The following is an 18,147-nucleotide window of genomic DNA, read 5'->3' as shown; positions in this document are numbered from 1 at the left end:
TAACATAGTTTCCTGCTCCCTTTGAATTAAGAGGCGCCTGTCATCTTGTCTATTGAAAGAAATATCACCAGACCGAAGCACAATCATCTCTCTGTCGTGATTGGAGGCATCGTGGAGGCACCCCTGCGAGCAAGTGTGACAATCCAATGTCCTGTAAAAGGTGAGTGTGGTCATTTCCAGTGAGAGGGCACAAGGCCATTCCAGTGCGGCCAGGAGACACCAGCTGGTATTTTGGCATCTTAGTTAGACAGCCCTACAGGCTTGAGAATCTGGTTTTCCAGCACCCTGACAGTGGGTCTGTCTCTCAAAGGTGGGTTTACAGCAGCTTATGAGACCAATGTGAAAAGCAGAATGCAGTTTACTCATCCCCCTGAGGACTGTGAGGGCAGTGTCCAGGCCCTGCCCTATATGCTGTCATGTTCCTATTGGCAGGACCAGAACACACTGTCCCTCTGGGCAGATCTGCACCAACTTCCAGCAGGGGATTGCTTGGTAAGCATGGAGTCAGAGCAAGGGGGTCTGCTGGAAATCATGAGCTGCATCCTCCAACTAGACCAAGACTGTGCTGTGCAAGGCCAGGTTGGACAGTGAGAACGTCAAGGTCCTGTGGCTAGACTCTCTATCCTGGACTGTCCTGGGGTGAACATCACCAGTCTGTGCCTCAGTGGCTCTCTCTGCTTTGTTTACAACAGCAGATAAATCTTTCCAACTGACTCATCCTTTCTTTAATAGAAGTAACATTTTCGGTCTGACTTTGTCTTAATCTAGGGCCATTCTGCCTCTTTAAGCCATGGATTCTTAAGTCTTAACCTGGGCCCAGACATCCACAAACTAAGATCAATGTTCTGTGCTGCACACATGTATGTTTTACTGGGGCCAGGGGCCTGTGTGAATAGCTTTTTTTTTTTAATTGAAGTATAGTCAGTTTACGATGTTGTGTCAATTTCTGGTGTACAGTATAATAGTTCAGTCATACATATACAAACATATTCATTTTCATATTCTTTTTCATTATCGATTACTACAAGATATTGAATATAGTTCCTTTTTCTATACAGTATAAACTTGCTGTTCATCTATTTTATGTATAGTTCTTAGTATCTGCAAATCTCAAACTCCCAATTTATCCCTTCCTACTCTATTCCCTCTCTGGTGACTGTAAGTTTGTTTTCTATGTCTGTGACTCTGTTTCTGTTTTGTAAATAAGTTCATTTGTCTTTTTTTTTTTTTTTTTTAGATTCCACAAATGCGTGATATATGGTATTTTTCTTTCTCTTTTTGGCTTACTTCACTTAGAATGCAATCTCCATGTCCATCCATGTTGCTGCAAATGGCATTATTTTATTATTTTTTATGGCTAAGTAGTATTCCTTTATATAAAAATAGACTTACCATATGATCCAGCAATCCCACTCCTGGGAATATATCCAGAAGGAACTTTAATTCAAAAAGATGCATACACCATAATGTTCACAGCAGCACTATTTACAATAGCCAAGACATGGAAGCAACCTCAATGTCCACTGACAGATGACTGGATAAACAAGTTATGTGAATAGCTTTGACTGGTTTCTCAGAGACTTGTGAATGCCTCAAGATTACGATCTCCTATTTTAAGGTGACTTTGTGTATGCCTGTCACTTACTGTGCATTGATTTAATTCTCTGGGAGAAGTGTATTTCCCTTGTTTCCACGTTCTAATGGGGTACCTGGAGTTGCAGCCACTTAAGCTGAATCTTGCCGAGGCTGGAGAGCCCAGGACGACTGGAGAAGCCCTTCTTGCGGTTCTGGGTACCACCGTGAAGGTGCATGTCATGACAGGATCCTAGGACACAGCCATCCAGTCTCAGGCTCTCCCTCCCTGGTAATGGTCAGTTACTTGCCATGTTTCCAGAGTTGCACTGTCGGCTCCACAAACAGTGGAAATTTGCTAACTCCCAAGGTATTATTTTTCACCCCTTGGAAGTCCCTTGGCCTACACAGACTTTTGAAAAATCCCTCCAGCCTCCCAACTGACTCCACCCACAAATATGTGAGTTTTCTGGCAAAACACACCTACCCATACAGAAGGGCCGGCATTCTCTGGCCGCAGCAAGGCGAAAAGCAGAACGGAACTCCTAGGTTGCCAAGCCACAAATGTCTAGAGTTCCTTCTGCCCTACACCTGCAGAGGATTCTGCAAAATAGATCTGACTTCTATTAAGAGAAACCTCGACTTTTAACATTACTTCCTAATTTCTTACTTCCACACCAGTTTACAATTAGGCTTTCTAGGGGACGAGCCATTGAAAAGATCGTGGGGTATTATTTGCTCTTGTAAGTCAGGGACTGGATTCAGTGGAAACAGTTTTTGTGAGTGAAGCCTCTGGCTAAGACCATTAAACTTGTCTCAGTTTATTCTCCGGGCAGGCCCAGTCGCCATGTGGGCTGTCTCTGACCGCTCCCTGACTCCCTGACTCCTGCGGCCCCCTCTGCCCTGGGCTGTGCTCCCTTGATGAAGCTCAGAGTTGGAAGCACGCCTCTGGGAGCATGCCCCTGCCCCTCCCTCCTCCCAGTTCAGCTCTGAGTAGGATTGGGCCCATTTGGTCTTGACCTGGCAATCCTCCCCTGTGGACTACACCCCAGAAACTCATCAGGAGTCCTTTCCTTCTCAAAATAAACACCTCCTTTTGAGTTTTGTGCCATTTTCAATACGCCTGCAGGGAACTTAACTGTGTTTTCTTATGAGCAGAAGCTGTAGCTAACTTAGCTGTTTATGGAGATTCATCTTTTTAAAGACAGATGGTGAGGTTGACGAAGAGCTGGAAGACTTGGGTTTGACAGACAGGTCTGTCATTAGCTGGTATCTGACCCTAGGTGAGTCATGTGTCCATCCTACTCTCATCTCGACAGTAGGAAAGCTGCTCTATGAGTGGAAGGCGGGACTTGGTTATCACCTGTTATCGCTGGCTGGACGAGGGCATTGTAACATTACAGACTTGAATACTGCTTTACAAAGTTACACTTTCATACTGCAAGTTGAGATGACTTGTCAGTCAGTGGCATGTATACACTTTTCTTTTATTTCTCAGTTGTCCTTAAAATGGTTTCTACTAATGATATAGTGAGCTTACCTGTAAATGTATTTTAGACAGATTCATCGTTCTTGGTTATAGCCAAGTGTGCTGTATTTCACCCATGTGGTGTGGATATCAGTAGTGAGTTCTCTAGTCACTCTTAGATGGTATTTCTAATAATGATATCAAATAATAGAACCTGAAAGTCTGTATTTATAAGGGTTAAAATTCCAAGTTGCAAGAGTTATTTGTCTTACTCTTTAAAAAAAATTTTCCTCTAAAAATGTGAGGAGTGGGGGAGGGTTTAAGCTGCACCCTCTCTGCCACCTTCTGGTAAGAAAGGAGAGCTCACTGGAGGAAAATGACCAGTAAAGGTCGATAGCTGCACATTTTTTTTCTTATGTTAATGCTTGGTAAGAACATGATTTATCCTCTGATTTGCTTGTATGTGTGTATTGTGTCGCTTGCTTTTCTTATTCCTTAAGCTCTTTAGAGGTGCAGCTGATCTGAGTCTCTGCTCCAAAGCTGGGCTCCACTTTAGCCTCTGAGAAACTCTTGGCAAGCATCATACTCACTTTAATGGTTAGACTTTAAAACCTTCCCATTAAGGTCAGAGATAAGGTAAAGATACCTTTATCACTGCATCTGTTCAATACTGTGTTAAAGGCACTAGCCAGTGCAGTAAGATAAAAATATTTTAAAAGGAAAATGAAATGTGATGTTTAGAAAAAGTTCTATTTACAGACAATATAATTATCTGCATTGAAAAATCCAAGAAAATATACAAAGTTTCAGATCTCTAAATTCAGTGTGATTCCAATTATTTTTAGAAAAGAAACCCCTACAGGATTGCTGGAACTTAACAAACTGATCCTATAATTAAAATGGACGAGCAAGGGACCAAGAACAGCCCAAACATTCTTGAAGAACAACAAGGTAGTTCGTTCACATTTGCTCTGTCAGCTCTAAAGACTTATTATCAAGCTAGAGTAATTACAACAACATGGCATTGGCAAATATGTAGACAAATGAATGGAATATATTGCCCACAGCAGATTTAGGCATCCATGAACAAAGTATTTAATAGCAGTACAATTAAAAATCAATGAAGGATATACTATTAAGCAATGGTAATAAGATAATTGGTTTTGATAAATAGGTATAAAAAGAAAACTCTACCAAAATAAATTCTAACTGGTTTAAATGCCTAAAATATGAAAAGCATAACACATTTATCATGAAATATAAGTAATATCTTTATGATTTGAGGATGGAGAAGGTACAAAAAGCACAAGGTATAAAATAGAAGGTCTGCTAGGTGGTGCTAATGGTTGCACAACTCTGAATATATTAGAACTGCTGAATTGTACACCGTCAAAGGGTGAATTTTATGTATGTGAATTATATTTCAATAAGCTGTTATTTAAAAAATAGATAAATTTTCTATGTTACAATTTAAAAATCCTGACCCCTGCAAGACACTATCAACAAATTTAAAAGTCAAGCCACACTATGGGAGAAAATATTTGTTATACAGTATCTAAGATATATAACTAGCTTCTGCGAATCAATGTAAATAACAAATGAAAACAAAAATAGCCAAGGATATGAACAGGCAGTTCTTAGAAAGTAGAATCCTAATAAGCATATGAAAATTTTCTTATCCTACTAATTAAAAAATTAAAATAGAAGTGAGTTTCCATTTCATAACTATTAGGCTGGCAAAACTTACAGAGTTTGATTTTCCAACTATCAAGTGTTGGCAAGAATGTGGAGAAACAGAATCTCATGCAGTGCTGATTGGAGTGTATGTTTGAAGAATTACATTAGAGAACAATTTACTAAAATATGACCAAGTCAAAGATGCTTAAAACCAGAAATTCCACTTGCAGATATAGCCTTGTAGCAAGGCAATGGTTACTAGAGTGTGAATTGAACCTTTGTAATAGTGTATGTGTGTTTATGTGTGTAGAGGGGTGGCAGTGGGAGGAGAGAGATTGATTACAAGAGAAAGAAAAGACTAAAGAATCAAAGGAAACAAACTAAATCTCTGTCAGCAGGAGAAAGGACACATGGTAACATTCACTTGCTGAATGCTATCTAGTTGTAAAATGAATAAATTAGAGCTACAGGTGTCAACATGAATAAATCTTCAAAACATAATCCTTTCAAAAGGGTTTTAAGAACATTCAGTTGGGAAAACATAATCTTTTCAATAAATCGTGTTGATACTACTGGATATCCACTTGCAAAAGAATGAAGTTGAACCCCTACCTTATACGATATACAAACATTAACTCAAAATGAATTAAAGACCCAACTGTAAAAACTAACAGTATGAAACTCTCAGGAGAAAACAGCCATAGTCTTTGTCACTTTGAATTAGGCAATAATTTCTTAGCTATTACACCAAAGGTACAAGCAACGAAATAAACAGGTTAAATTGGGCTTCTTCAAACTTAAAAACTTTTGTGCTGCAAAGGACACTGTCAAGAAAATGAAAAGAGAATCCACAGAATGAGTGAAAAGATCTGCAAATCATATATTTCATAAGAAAGTACCCAGAATTTAAGGACTCTTGTAACTCAGCAAGAAGAAGACAAATAACCCAATGTAACTTGGACAAATGATCTGAGTAGACGTTTCTCAAAAAAAGACACAAACGACCAGTTAGCACATGAAAAGATTCTCAACATCATTAGTCATCATGGAGACATTAATCATAACTACAATGAGGTGCCACTCCACACACTAGGATGGCTCTAATCAAAAAGATAATAAAAGTGTTGATGAGAATATGGAGAAATTGGAAACCTCATGCATTGCTGATGGGAATTTAAAATCATGCAGCTGCTATGGAAAACAGTTTGCAATTTCCCAGAAATTAAACATATGACCCAACATTTCCACTGCTAGGTATATACCCAGGAGAAATGAAAACATATGTCCACACAAAAACCTATACCTGAATGCTCCTAGCATCCTTACCCATAATAGCCAAAAGGTGGAAACAACTTAAATATCCATCAACTAATGGATGGATAAACAAAATGTAGTGTATCTATACAATGGAATTGTATTCGGTCATAAAAAGTAATGAAATATTGATACATGCTAAAACATGGATGAATCTTGAAAAATGATGGTAAGTGAAAAAAGCCAGACACAAAAGATCACAAAGTGGGTGATTACATTTCCATGAAATGTCTAGAATAGGCAACTCCATAGAGACAGATTAGAGGCTTCCAGTGGCTGAGAGGAGAGGAAAGTAGAGGAGAATGGAGAGCCATGACTAATAGGCACAGGTTTCCTTTTGGGTGATGAAAATGTCCTGGAATTAGATGTGTAGTGATGACTGCACAACCTTATGAATACACTAAAAAAATCACTGAATCGAAAACTGTAAGAGGGTGAATTTTACAGTATTTAAATTATATCTCATTAAAATCGTAGCCATAATGCTCACAGTATAATAGCATTGAAAGTTTAAAAACCTGCAGCACAATCATGTATTATTTATGACTGTGTATGGAGGAGATACACAAACATCCATGGGGAAGACACAGACCGGTGTCAGGATGGTCGGTACTCCTGGGAGAGAAAAGAAGGAAGGGAAGTTCAGGGGTGGAACTTGAGCTCTGACTGTAAAGCTTTATTGCTTAAACAGGAATTAAAGCAAATAAAGCTAATCACCTTTTACAAAGTGTAAACTTACTGGCGGGTATAAACTTAAGCCCTACACCCCTGTCACTTTTAGCCCCCCATTTTTAGAAGAAGATGGAGAAAATAAGCAGGTAAAGGTACAAAATGAACTGCACGTAGTGTGAGTACAGGCAGACGGGGGAGTTAAGGGTCTCCCCAGGTCTAAGCAGGGTGCTTGGTACTCCCTGAGATGCAGAGCGGGAAGGGAAGCCTTTCCTATCCGAGAGATGGTGGTCAACTTCAGAAGAAACATATTACATGAATTTAAAAGTATTTTCTTAATTGGAGGATTTTTTTTTAGGGTTCAAATGCTGTGAAATATACCTAGAGTTCTGCTGACGTCTAACTAAGTTATTAGCTTTCATTACTGGTTTCAATAGTTTCCCTCACAGGGGAGGATTTTGAGAAAATTTTTGTGGCGCAGCAAGATTACATGCTTAAATTCCTGAACATCGCCTCATCTCTCTGACAATTATTTTCCTCCGTCAGCTGTTGGTTTACATTATATAGTGTGGTAATGGTAGTGATTTAACATCTTTAAGACACAAATCCCTTTGACCATCCCCCCCACCAAAGAAAACCTTCTCTCTCCAGAGAAATACATTTACCCACAAAGTTTTGCATGTAATTTTCAGAATACTTCAAAAGAAGACTTGAGGATTGTCTGCCTGCTCTTGTTTTACGAACTGAACATTCTGATGCTTTTGACCATATTCTAAATTAAAGCTGACTTCTTTTCCTTCATCTGTAGTTTTTGAAACAGATACTCTTCTATACTGTTTATCTCTTTTTTATACCATATACAATCCTTGAAATAGCTAATATTTTTTAAAGTACATTTAAAACTTCTTCTTCCACAAAAAGCCTATCCACCTCCCTTGTTTTTCCAACTTCTGCCTATGAGACAGAAATGTCCCCCCCATCCTCCTCTCTTAACCCTATATTCAGTCAAACAATCAATCATAGACAGTGGGAAATTCCGTCCATCTTTCCATCCACTCAGCAAGCCTTCACTAAACATCTGCTAAGCCTCAGCTGGCTCCTGAGTACACAGAGATGAGTAAGATCTGGTTTCTGCAGCTGTATAGACGAGGAAACTGTGATATAGCAAATGCAAAAAAAAAGTGTTTATGAAGACACATAGGGGAGAGACTAATTGAGGCTCCCAAAGGATCAGAGAAGGTGAACAGAAGAGATGACACTACAACCAGGCCACTTGGAACAAAAAAGGAAGGCCATTTTTGTTGAAACAGCGTGTATGCAAAAGAAAGAGCATGTAGGCAGAAGCATAGGAACGTGAGAGCCCCTGGCTTATTTGCAAAACCATGAGCAGATCCATGTGCCTGAAAGCTGAGGGTGTGAGGGAGAGTGGTAAGAGGTGGGTTTGGAAATCTACGTGGGGACCAGATTGTGAAGGGCTTTAAATGTCATGCTAAAACCCTTGAACTTCCTTTTACTGGAGGCGGGGAGACAAGAAATATTTGAAGTAGAGTAATGGTGTGAGCCAATCTGTGTTTTAGGAAGAGCATTCTCTGCCTGCAGTACGGGTGGCAAGCTGCAGGAGAAGGAAATTGCAGAAAGCCGTAGGTGAGCTCGGTGAAATTGTGGCAGTGGTCATTGGTTGGATTGTGGGGCCGGTCACTCCAGATATTAAATTAAGTTTCTATGCCTCTGATGTATCCAAAGGGAAGCAGGCATATCTGGCATTTAGCAATGGATGTGTCCTTAATTGAGGACCTGGGACATAGCTGTCCCCAGGGTAGGGCACATAGAGGTGAGTTAAACATAGAAAGTTTATGCAAACATAGAAACATTGCAAAGAGCTAAGGCATGTATGCTGACAGGCAGCATCTCAGTAAGAAAAACCATCAACACTCATCATCAAAAATAACTCGAGTACCTAATGTGTGTCAGCTTGAAGAGCCTACGAGGTGGATATCATTATTGTCTTTGCTTTGCTAATGAGCGAACGTGCTCAAATAGATGCAGTCACTTACCTGTGTGCATATATGTGACAAGTGTGGGAGCTGAGATTTAATCCCAAGTCCACGTGACTCCAGAGAACTGGAGGGAGACGGAGGCTCTGGGCTTGAGACAGCAGAGTGAGAGCCCTGCGGGGGTCTGAGGCGGGACTTATGAAGTGCGGCAGCTTGGGGACAAGGTGTTGAGCTCAGGTACAGGCAACAGCCTGGGCTCAGTCTCCCTGGAGAATTGTCCCCTGGTGTGAGGTCTAGGCTCCAGGTAGAGTACACTGATGCCTGCAGGATGCCGGCCAGTGTTAGGCCAGAGGTCTGCCCGAGTGTGCCCGTTCTGTCCCCAGGAGCATGGAGGCCCCACCTTGACAGGTGCTTCCACCATCACTGCAGCTGCAGGAAAGGGACAGGGCACTGTCTGGTCATGGCTCCCCACTGCCTCCCCCAACCCTCCATATACTTGCCCCAAACCTCTCTGTACTCATATTTGGATTACTGATTCAGTGGATTAAAAAGATCTTTGTAAACCAGCTATCTGTCCTTCGAAGATCCACTGAAGCTCTGTTCTGAACGCTCCTTGAAAGATGACTGTCCTCTCACCTCTTACCCATCTCAGTTTCCCATTTGGAGGAGACAGGAGTCGCTATACAATCAAGAAGGAGAAAGAAATGCTAGAATAAGGAGTTTAGATATGCAAAATGAGAAACAGAAGGGGCAACTCAAGCACCCATCGCATGTCATGCTCAGCTGCGGAAGGCCACGCACTTGGGCTTCTGTGTCTGAAGATGCTGAGTCACACCATCTCTTGAAGCATTCGGCCCCCAGCTGCTGTGGCCAGTCCTGCCATCAGCAGCACTGCTCGTATGCCCACGTACCTATACTCCACCCCTGTCTTCAGTCCCACCAATATGTTTCTCTGTCCTGAAAACTTCACAGCCACCCAGCCCCACGTTAACCTTCACACGGTAGAAACAGACTGACCCACAAGGACTTTTCTCATGTCGTTTCATACTATGCCCGTCTACTCCCTGTCTTCCAAATAACCATGCATCTTTCTTCTGTGTGCCATCAGTAGATGGGTGGGTAACCCAGCGGTTTTCAAACTAGAGAGTCCATGGAACCTTGTTAGGGACCCCAGTCTTACCTTTCAACCCTACCTACCCTCTCCCCTAATATACTGTTCAGGCAAAAGACCTCCACGTTTTACAGTTTTGTCAAGTGGACCTCCTTCTACACACAAAACAATTTGTTCACGAATTGGTTCTGCGGCTAGTAGTGTTGGAAAGCTGCCGGTTGGAACACCAGAGTAAGGCTTATGACTCATGGCAGGTCCCTGCTCCCAAACTAATATATAACCTCTCCACAGTGAGGCCTTTTATCAGATTTAAAATAGCTTTTACCCCTGTGGTTTTTCCATTACCACATTTCTGATAGAAGACTCATTAAGCCCCCTTCAGTTGTAACGACTCAGTCCTGATGGAGCCTGCTGGGCCATGTGCTGAATTCCTCCTCTGTGCTGTCTGACTTCAGGTCTTCTCTTGGTGATCTTCTGAAGCTCGGGTTTCTACTGTAGCAAGCCGCTGCACTCCCACGAGTCTCCGAGTGATGCCTTGGGCTGGCCCTGGGTTCTCTTGGCTCCTCAGAAATGCTGTCCTAGCAGGAGCCGGAGGGGCTGGTGCAGAGCTTCTCAGGCGTGTCTGATCTGCTAGTGAACCATGGGGAGGCTTTTTTACAAGGCGGTAAGAGCCAACGCCTCACACCGATCACATCTAGTTATCCTATAAGAAAGGTCCTGGCTTGCTCTCTGCCCCCCAGGACCCCAGACGTGGATGGAGAACACGAGATAGCTGTGGAGGCTGGAGGAATCCCTCTCGTGTAAAACGCACAGAGCCATCAGAAGCCCTGGAATGACCCACTCGTCCACTTTCGCTCCTTTGCCTTAAGTGTGTCCTCCAAGCAAGAGAGCGGGGCCCACCGGGCCCACACAGGCTAGGGGCTGAAGTACAGCAAATTTTGTTGGAAGTCAACCCCTAGAAACTGAAAAACACGAGAGCTTCTCAGCTCAGCCTGAAAAAGGCATTCAGGAACTATCGATGGAAGAGAAGCAGTCTTCGTGGGGATGACACCCCACGTTAGGGAGCAATAACATAGGACCAGGATAGAATGCCAGCCTCTCTAGTTACATCCCAATTTGGGTGGCCCTGTGTTTTCCTCTTATTTTTCATTCATTTATTCCCACTGGTTTTGTATTTGATAGTTCAACACCCATGTGCTCATTTTCGTGACTGACGAATAACATACTAAAGTCATTTTATTATCATGCAGAGTGTCAGTTCAGGCCGGGACATCACCCCTCACCCCACCCCACCCTGCCCCAAGAGGGTCTGATTTAATTTGTTTGAAGTATGGCCTGAGAATCAGAGGGTTTTTTTTAAAGCTCCCAAGATGATTCTAACGTGCAGCCAAGGTTAAGAACCAGTGCTTTAGCCGTCAGTGGGCCAAAGAGTGTCCTGGAACTTAGCTCAAATGTATCTCAAAGTGGGAGACTTTTCCTCAGGAGACAGTGAGTAACAGCGTGACCAGAAGCTGTGCTTAAATGGCAGAGCCGGGGTCATGCTCTGGGCTTATTCCAAAGGTGGGGTCAGGCACGTGAGCAACTGATACCTCAGTGTCCAAAGGTCCTCAGAGGAGGAGTCCGCTTTGGTGTCAGAGAGGGTCATGGAAGAGAGGCCTTAAGATGGATCTTTAAGAACGAGTAAAATTTTCCAAGTGGTCAAAGAGAATAGCAAATAAGTCCCCAGTGGAGAGAATTCACATAGAAAATCTCAGTGTTACGCGCGGTGAGGTGTGTTTCAAACACAGTGGGGTTCCCGGGGCTGGAGGATGAGATGAGCTGTCGTTAGCAGCGGTACGCATACCTTGAAGGGTTTTTGTGCTTTCCTCTAAGAAGAGTAAAAGCTATGGAGTCAGGAAAACTGAATCTTATCCCAGGAGAAAGGAACCACTTAACAGAGTAAGTGGGAGAAGCTCATAGAAACGAGAGAAGAGTCAGTGCCCCGGGGGAGGAGGAGAGGGAGCCTTGAGGAGTCAGCCCAACCTGGAGATGTCACCCCGGGAGCTCCACTGACAGCCGCCCGCGTGAAGTTCTCCCGGGTTTGGTGGTGGTGACAGCCAGTCAACGTGCAGGTCATGCTGCGTGACTTCCAAAGGATACATTTAATGTAGCTTTTTTAGGGACGTATCAAAGCTTTTTGTTCATCCCTGTCCCAGTGTTGCATTAATAGATTACCAAAATCTCTGTTTATCAGGAAGGGCCCCGGCCTGTCCGAGGTTGTCCCCGTTTGAACTGCTGCTGAGGGGCTCGCTGTGCTGGGCCCCGCGGTTCCCACCACTTGTGTGGCTCCAGCGGGTACCGCTGCGCCTGACTTGCAGCAGCTCTGACTTTGAGTCTTATTCTCCAGGGAACCGCCGGAGGTTTTTGGTTTTGAGATAATACATGGGATAACTCTGGTGGGCCCTTTCTAGCCGAGAAATGAGACCCTGGAGGACACTAGCCAGGAGTGAGCTGCTTATCGCTCATGAGCTATGCCTGTTGGAGTTAAAGAGAACCGCTCAGTCCCGAGCAGAGCAGAAGCCCAGGGTTGCTGAGAGGTCAGGCATGACCACGCTGGGAAGAGGACTTGTCAGCACCCTTCTCTGGCAGAAGAAACACATTCTTAAAAACCTTTGGGGAAAGACTCCTGATTGTGGAATTGGAGATAGATGTTATGACCCAGATTGTTTCTAAAGTCCTCAGATCTAACCCCTCGAGGACCTGATCATGCCAATCTGTTAACATCATTTTACTAGAGAGGAGGAAGTACTTCCATGGATAGCCAGGAGAATTCTGTGAATGGTAAAAGCCGTAGCCTTATATTTGGGGGAAGTTCTGGATATGACATCATTGATAGTGCTTTATGTCCAAAATACATGATGACGTATTTACTGCTGAAAGAACTGAGTATGCAGTTAACTCATAAGAGAAAAATGCCTTGCAAAGTGTGCAACACGGTTCAGATTGACCTCGCAGTGGAGAACAGTATATATATACCCTTTGTGCTAGTAGCTTTGAGATACTCTCTTTGACAATGAAACTGTGAACTCTTTGTTTATTTGTTTCATTTATTAGTAACAACTGGCTCTGTGCTTGGCCTGCCCTGTGTTCAGTTTGCTTCTAATCTTATAAACTGGCAACATCATTTCTTCACATTCCCTGGAGGTAACTAATGGTAGCTGAAACTTTCAGTTGTCATATGTGAAACAAATACAGAATATTGTGTGAGTGTTGAGTAGCTGGAGGAAACAGATGAACAAAACATACAAGTGTAATGTATGTGATACATTGATATAAAAAATCTTGCATTTTAGAGCGGGTTGAATAGGCCAAGGATTTTAGAGTGTAGGAAATTTCATAGGCCTTTCCAGAATGGAGGAAATGTGTTTTTTAAATAGTGAGTGTTTTAAAGACACCCCAGAGGTGCAGACTTCTTGCATCACATGTGTCACAGCCCCTCCACATCTGAGCTTTTTTTCCATAACATTTGCCTTCCAAAAACGATTTCAGCATTGTGGAAACAGAACTTTGAATATTTCAGAGCTGTAAGTCTTGGGGGAAATGGCCTGTCTTTGAGGTTAGATAAATAAGTTTAAACTATTTCTGACATTTTATAGCTGTTTCAACAGAGCAAACATTTGTAGTTTTGAAAGACCACAGAGAGCAGGGCTCTGAAGCATCCCGTCTGGGCTTCCTCTGGCCTCTGCCGTTCTTTGAGAACACTCATATGTGTCATGATGCTCTCGGTGCTGAGTTGCATGGTCAGCTTCTTTCCTCAGCACTGAAGACCCTTGTCTCCCCTGTTACAACTTAAAACCTGAAAAGTTTTGTTTCATTTTCTTAAATTCGTTGTATGTGCAGTATATCACTATCTGTGGAAACACAGTATCATGCCCTTGCCGTGCTGAGGTTTACGTTTAAAACGTAATTGTCTTTGACCCCCATCAGTTCCAGGGTCTGGAAATTCCAGAGCCTCCTGCATCTGACTTTGGATAGTTCTTGGGGGCTGACATTGGCCAGGGTCCTCTGCCTCTCACTCTTTCTTGGGTCCTCCATCAACCAGGATGCAAAATTCAGTTCCTGGACTGGTTTCTGCTCATAGCAAGACATCCATTAATACCAAGCATTTGGCAAAGTTTTCAAGCAAGGCCAGAGACTCTAGGATCATGGCAAAGGCACCTTGTCCCCTAGCCCTTTTGCTCCCTGATCTCCCTCACCTTCAGCACTCCTCCTTGGGTTGCCATAGGAACTCCAAATTCTTCTTTCCCTCTTATGCGGCTCCTGCCTACAAATGCACGTATGTAAGACTTGCAAGGTGCTCTGAAGGAAAAGCTGCACCCTCTTTAAAAGACAGTATGCCGGAGTGACATACTATAGAACAGAACAACTTCTCCGACCCATAGTTCATTCTGTTCAGCTTATCTCAACACACTTGCTGGGTGTGAGCACGCGGGGGATTCCTCAGGAGCGTCTGCACATCTCAGTACTGAAGGAGCTGGCGGGCTGATTGTTGCCTGAGGCCTCAGATGAAGTTAGAGGCCCATTGAATGTGACTTGTTAGACTGCTGGAGAAAGAGGCAGCCTCCTGAGAGGCACCTACCCTCCTGTCCTCTGCTGAGAGCCTTGACGTGGGAGAGGCTGAGGCGCAGCGTTCCAGCCAAGCCGTGACCCAGCGCCTGCAGGAGTGCCGGCCGTAGGAGGCACTTGCAGGAGACTCAGAGGGTGGGTGGATCCCTGGTTGCATAAAGGGGAAGGGGCTTGGTGGTAGGGGGATTGAGTGGCCTATGTGTTGTCCCCTGCACCAAGCGATGTAAGCAGAGGCATGAGGGACTTAAAGGACCTAGGAAATTAGAGTGCAACAGAATAACTAGTGAGCCAGATGGACTCCAAAAAATAGTGGTGGGGTTTGCCCTTTCTTTTTTTTTTTAAATTTCTGCTGAGCAGTAAATTCTGCACAGATGAACCCCAGAATTCCTGAGTGCCGTGTTCCTACCACCATCCTCACCAGCTCAGCTCTGCATTTCAGAATTTCTGGGATGGGGAGGTGGGGTGTCTTCAGGGAGCATCCTGAAACGGGCGCCAGTCCCCCTTGTACAGTTACCTGCAGCTCAGACGTCCGGTCAGCTGAACTGTGGATGGACTCTGGGGGTCTGTCACCAGCCCCAGGTAGCCGGTGGACCCTGGTCACTCTAGGATGGGGCAGCCAGAGCAGGACAGCACTGCAGGAGTTGAGACCAGACCCCACTAGGTGCTCTAAGGTGATGTCCTTCCCTTAGGGTCTCAGCTGAACACAGAACGCAGGGGCGGAAACGCAGCAGAACGTGTCTCATGCGGCCTTGAGGACGGGAAACCCTGAAAGTCAAATCGTCCTCTACAGCTGTCTTAGTTTAGGCTGCTACACAGAAACACCACAGACTGGGTGGCTAAAACAACATTCATTTCTCACAGTGATGGAGGCTGGGAAGTCCAAGATCAAAGTGCCTTCAGACTTGGTGTCTGGTGGGAGCCCCTCCTGGTTACAGACAATAGACTTCTCGCTGTCTCCTCACATGATGGAGCAGGGGAGCTCCAGTTTCTTCCTCTTTTTATATAAGGGCACTAATCCCATCATGGGAGACCCACCCTGATGAACTCATCTAAACCTAGTTACCTTCCCAGAGCCCCATCTCCAAATGCCATCCCATTGGTGGGGTAGCGCTTTGAAATTTGAATTTGCTGGTTGATGGTGGGGTGACAAGGCATGAACATCCAGTCCATGACAAGAGCCAGTGAACACTTTTAATTCAACAGACTCTTACTGACCGCTTTCTGCATGCCCAACTGACAACAAGAAACTCCCAGAAAGATACAACACTGACCTGTGACATAATGTTGTAAATGGGACAGTGTTTGCATGAATAAAACACCATAGGAACTGGGAGGAGTATTCAAGCAAGTCAGGGTCAGAGGTCCACGGGGGCTTCCCAGGAGATGTGAACAGGGCCACGAAGAGGAGCGCGCCAAGGTGACAAGGCAGGAACAGCCCAGGCGGAGTGAAGAGCATGCGTGAGGGCAGCTGGCAGGCGAGGGCAGGCTTGTCGACAGGATACTGAAGCAGCTACGGTGTGGGGTCTGTGGAAGGAGGGACATGGCAGGAGGGTTAGGAGGTAAGGCTAGGAGTGTGGGTGGAGATAAGTGGTACAGAGCTGACATGCTTCTGAAAAGGCGGGCAGGGACCAGCACTTTGCTCCCTCTGACTTTGCATGAGGAACCGTTGGGAAGTAGGCAATCCAGCTAAGAGCTTGTTTCGTAACTATGGCAAGAACCGTGGCCCTAAGCCACAACAGTAACCGTGAGGATGGAGAAGAGGAGGCTGATCCAAGAGCATTCTAAGTTAGAAGTGATTTTTTTTTAACTTGGTGGCAACTTAAACATGGAGGATGAGAAGGCAAGAGCCAGGAATGGCTCTGAGGCTCCGAGGTGGGGAGGTTGGAGAGATGGGTGCTGTAATGGTGACAGGGAGCAAGCATACGAGGAGGAAAGAGGGAGGACGTGGAATCTGCTACGGGACTTACTGCGTGTGATGTGCCTGAGGGTACGTGCTGGTGGGAGGTGTCCAGGAGACCACTGGTTTTGAACTCAAGGGAGAGGTTAAGACTGGGTAGGGAGATGTGGCATTTTCAGCATAGGAATTATCACTGTATTCTTAAAAGCTGGTGAAATTGCTTAGTTGTGTACCGTGAGAAGGAAGAACTTGGGCCAGATTCTAGTGTGGTCTCACTTTTCTCATCACAAACTTCTTATTTCCAATGGTTTCTTTTGGAACACAGTTATGCCAGTTTGTTCTGAGAAGTGCATGCTGGTGTGGCCAGTTGGCCATCTGAGTTGTTTTCATACCTAAGGTTTTAGTCCAGACTCCCATGGTTACAAGGTACAAGGGTCAGAGAACCACCTCGAACTGGCTTAAGAAAAAAATGGAGAAATTATTGGCTCTCGACACTGAAAAGTCCTAGGATACAGCTAACTTTGGACCCATCTGGATCCAGAATCATAAATGATTTCATCAAGAATCTGTCTCTCTCTGGCTCTCAGCTCTCTTTCTTTCTCTCTTTTTTTTTTTTCTCCCCCTTTATTTTGAGATGATAGGGGCAGATCACATAGGGTGAATAAACCATCATAACCATTTTGTTTTTTGTTCTGAACGAAATGGAAGGCATTGGATGATTCTGAGCAGAGGAATGACATGACCTGACTTTTACATTTTAGGAGAAACACTCTGGCTACTGTGTTGAATGAACTATTTGTTTGTATTTTCTGGAAATTCAGCCCTTGTCAGTCACATCATTTGCAAATATTCTCTTGTTGGGATGTTTTTGATTACTCATTCAATCTCCTTACTAGGCATCAGTCTGTTCAGACTTTCTATTTCTTCATGATTCAGTCTTGGAAGGTTCTATGTGTCCAGGGATTTATCCATTTATTCCAGGTTGTCCAGTTTGTTAGTGCATGACTGTTCAGTGTAGTCTCTTACGACCCTCTGTATTTCTGTGGTGTCAGTGGTAATGTCTCCTCTTCCATTTCTGATTTTATTTGAATCCTCTCTCTTTTTTTCTTGGTGAGTCTGGCCAAAGATTTGTCAATTTAGTTTACCTTTTCAAAGAACAAGCTCTTAGTTTTATTGTTTTTTCTTCTATTGTCTTTTTAGCCTCTATTTAATTTATTTCTGTTCTATTCTTATTCCCTCCCTTCTGTTAACTTTGGGCTTTGTTTGTTCTTTTACTAGTTCTTTGAGGAATAAACTTAGGTTGTTTGTTTGACACTTCTGTTGCTTCTTGAGGTGGGCATTTATCAGTATGAACTTCCCTCTTAGAACTTCTTTTGTTGTATCCTATAAATTTTGGTTTGTTACATTTCCATTTTCATTTGTCTCCAGGTGTTTGCTTTATTTCCCTTTTGATTTCTTCTTTGATCCTTTGGTTGTTCAGTAGGTGTTTTTCCATGTCCACATCTGTGTGGCTTTTTTCCCAGTTTCTTTGTGAAACTGATTTTTAGTTTCATACAATAAGGGTCAGAAAATATGCTTAATAATTATTTCAAGCCTCTTAAATTTATTAAGACTTATTTTATGGCCAAACATGTGATCTATCTTAGAAAATGTTCCGTATGGACTTGAGAAAATGTGTATTCCATTGCTTTTGGATGGCATGTTCTATAAATATCTGTTAAGTCCATCTGGTCTAATCTGTCATTTAAGGCTGACATTTCCTTACTGGTTTTCTGTGTGATGACCTATTCATTGGCGAAAGTGGGGTATTGAAGCCCCAGACTATGGTTGCACTGCTGTC

General features: G+C 43.6%; 1 protein-coding gene across 5 annotated transcripts in view; it reads left to right on the top strand.

Moving 5' to 3' along the window:
- The window catches only part of ADAMTSL3 (ADAMTS like 3), a 262,131-nt gene that overhangs the window by 219,763 nt on the left and 24,221 nt on the right, over positions 1 to 18,147 (top strand). For 4 of the 5 annotated variants that reach the window (XM_032469126.1, XM_032469125.1, XM_032469127.1 and 1 more), the window contains exon 23: positions 32 to 160. In XM_032469126.1, the coding sequence (XP_032325017.1) occupies positions 32 to 160 (129 nt within the window). Of the gene's footprint in view, positions 1 to 31; positions 161 to 1,237; positions 1,294 to 18,147 lie in introns of those variants that run through there. The other variant, XM_032469130.1, reaches the window with a different exon arrangement.

The sequence above is a fragment of the Camelus ferus genome, chromosome 27 (assembly GCF_009834535.1).
Source record: "Camelus ferus isolate YT-003-E chromosome 27, BCGSAC_Cfer_1.0, whole genome shotgun sequence".
Taxonomy (NCBI): domain Eukaryota; kingdom Metazoa; phylum Chordata; class Mammalia; order Artiodactyla; family Camelidae; genus Camelus; species Camelus ferus.
Note: the sequence above shows the minus strand (reverse complement) of the source record. Positions and strands in the feature narration are given on the sequence as shown.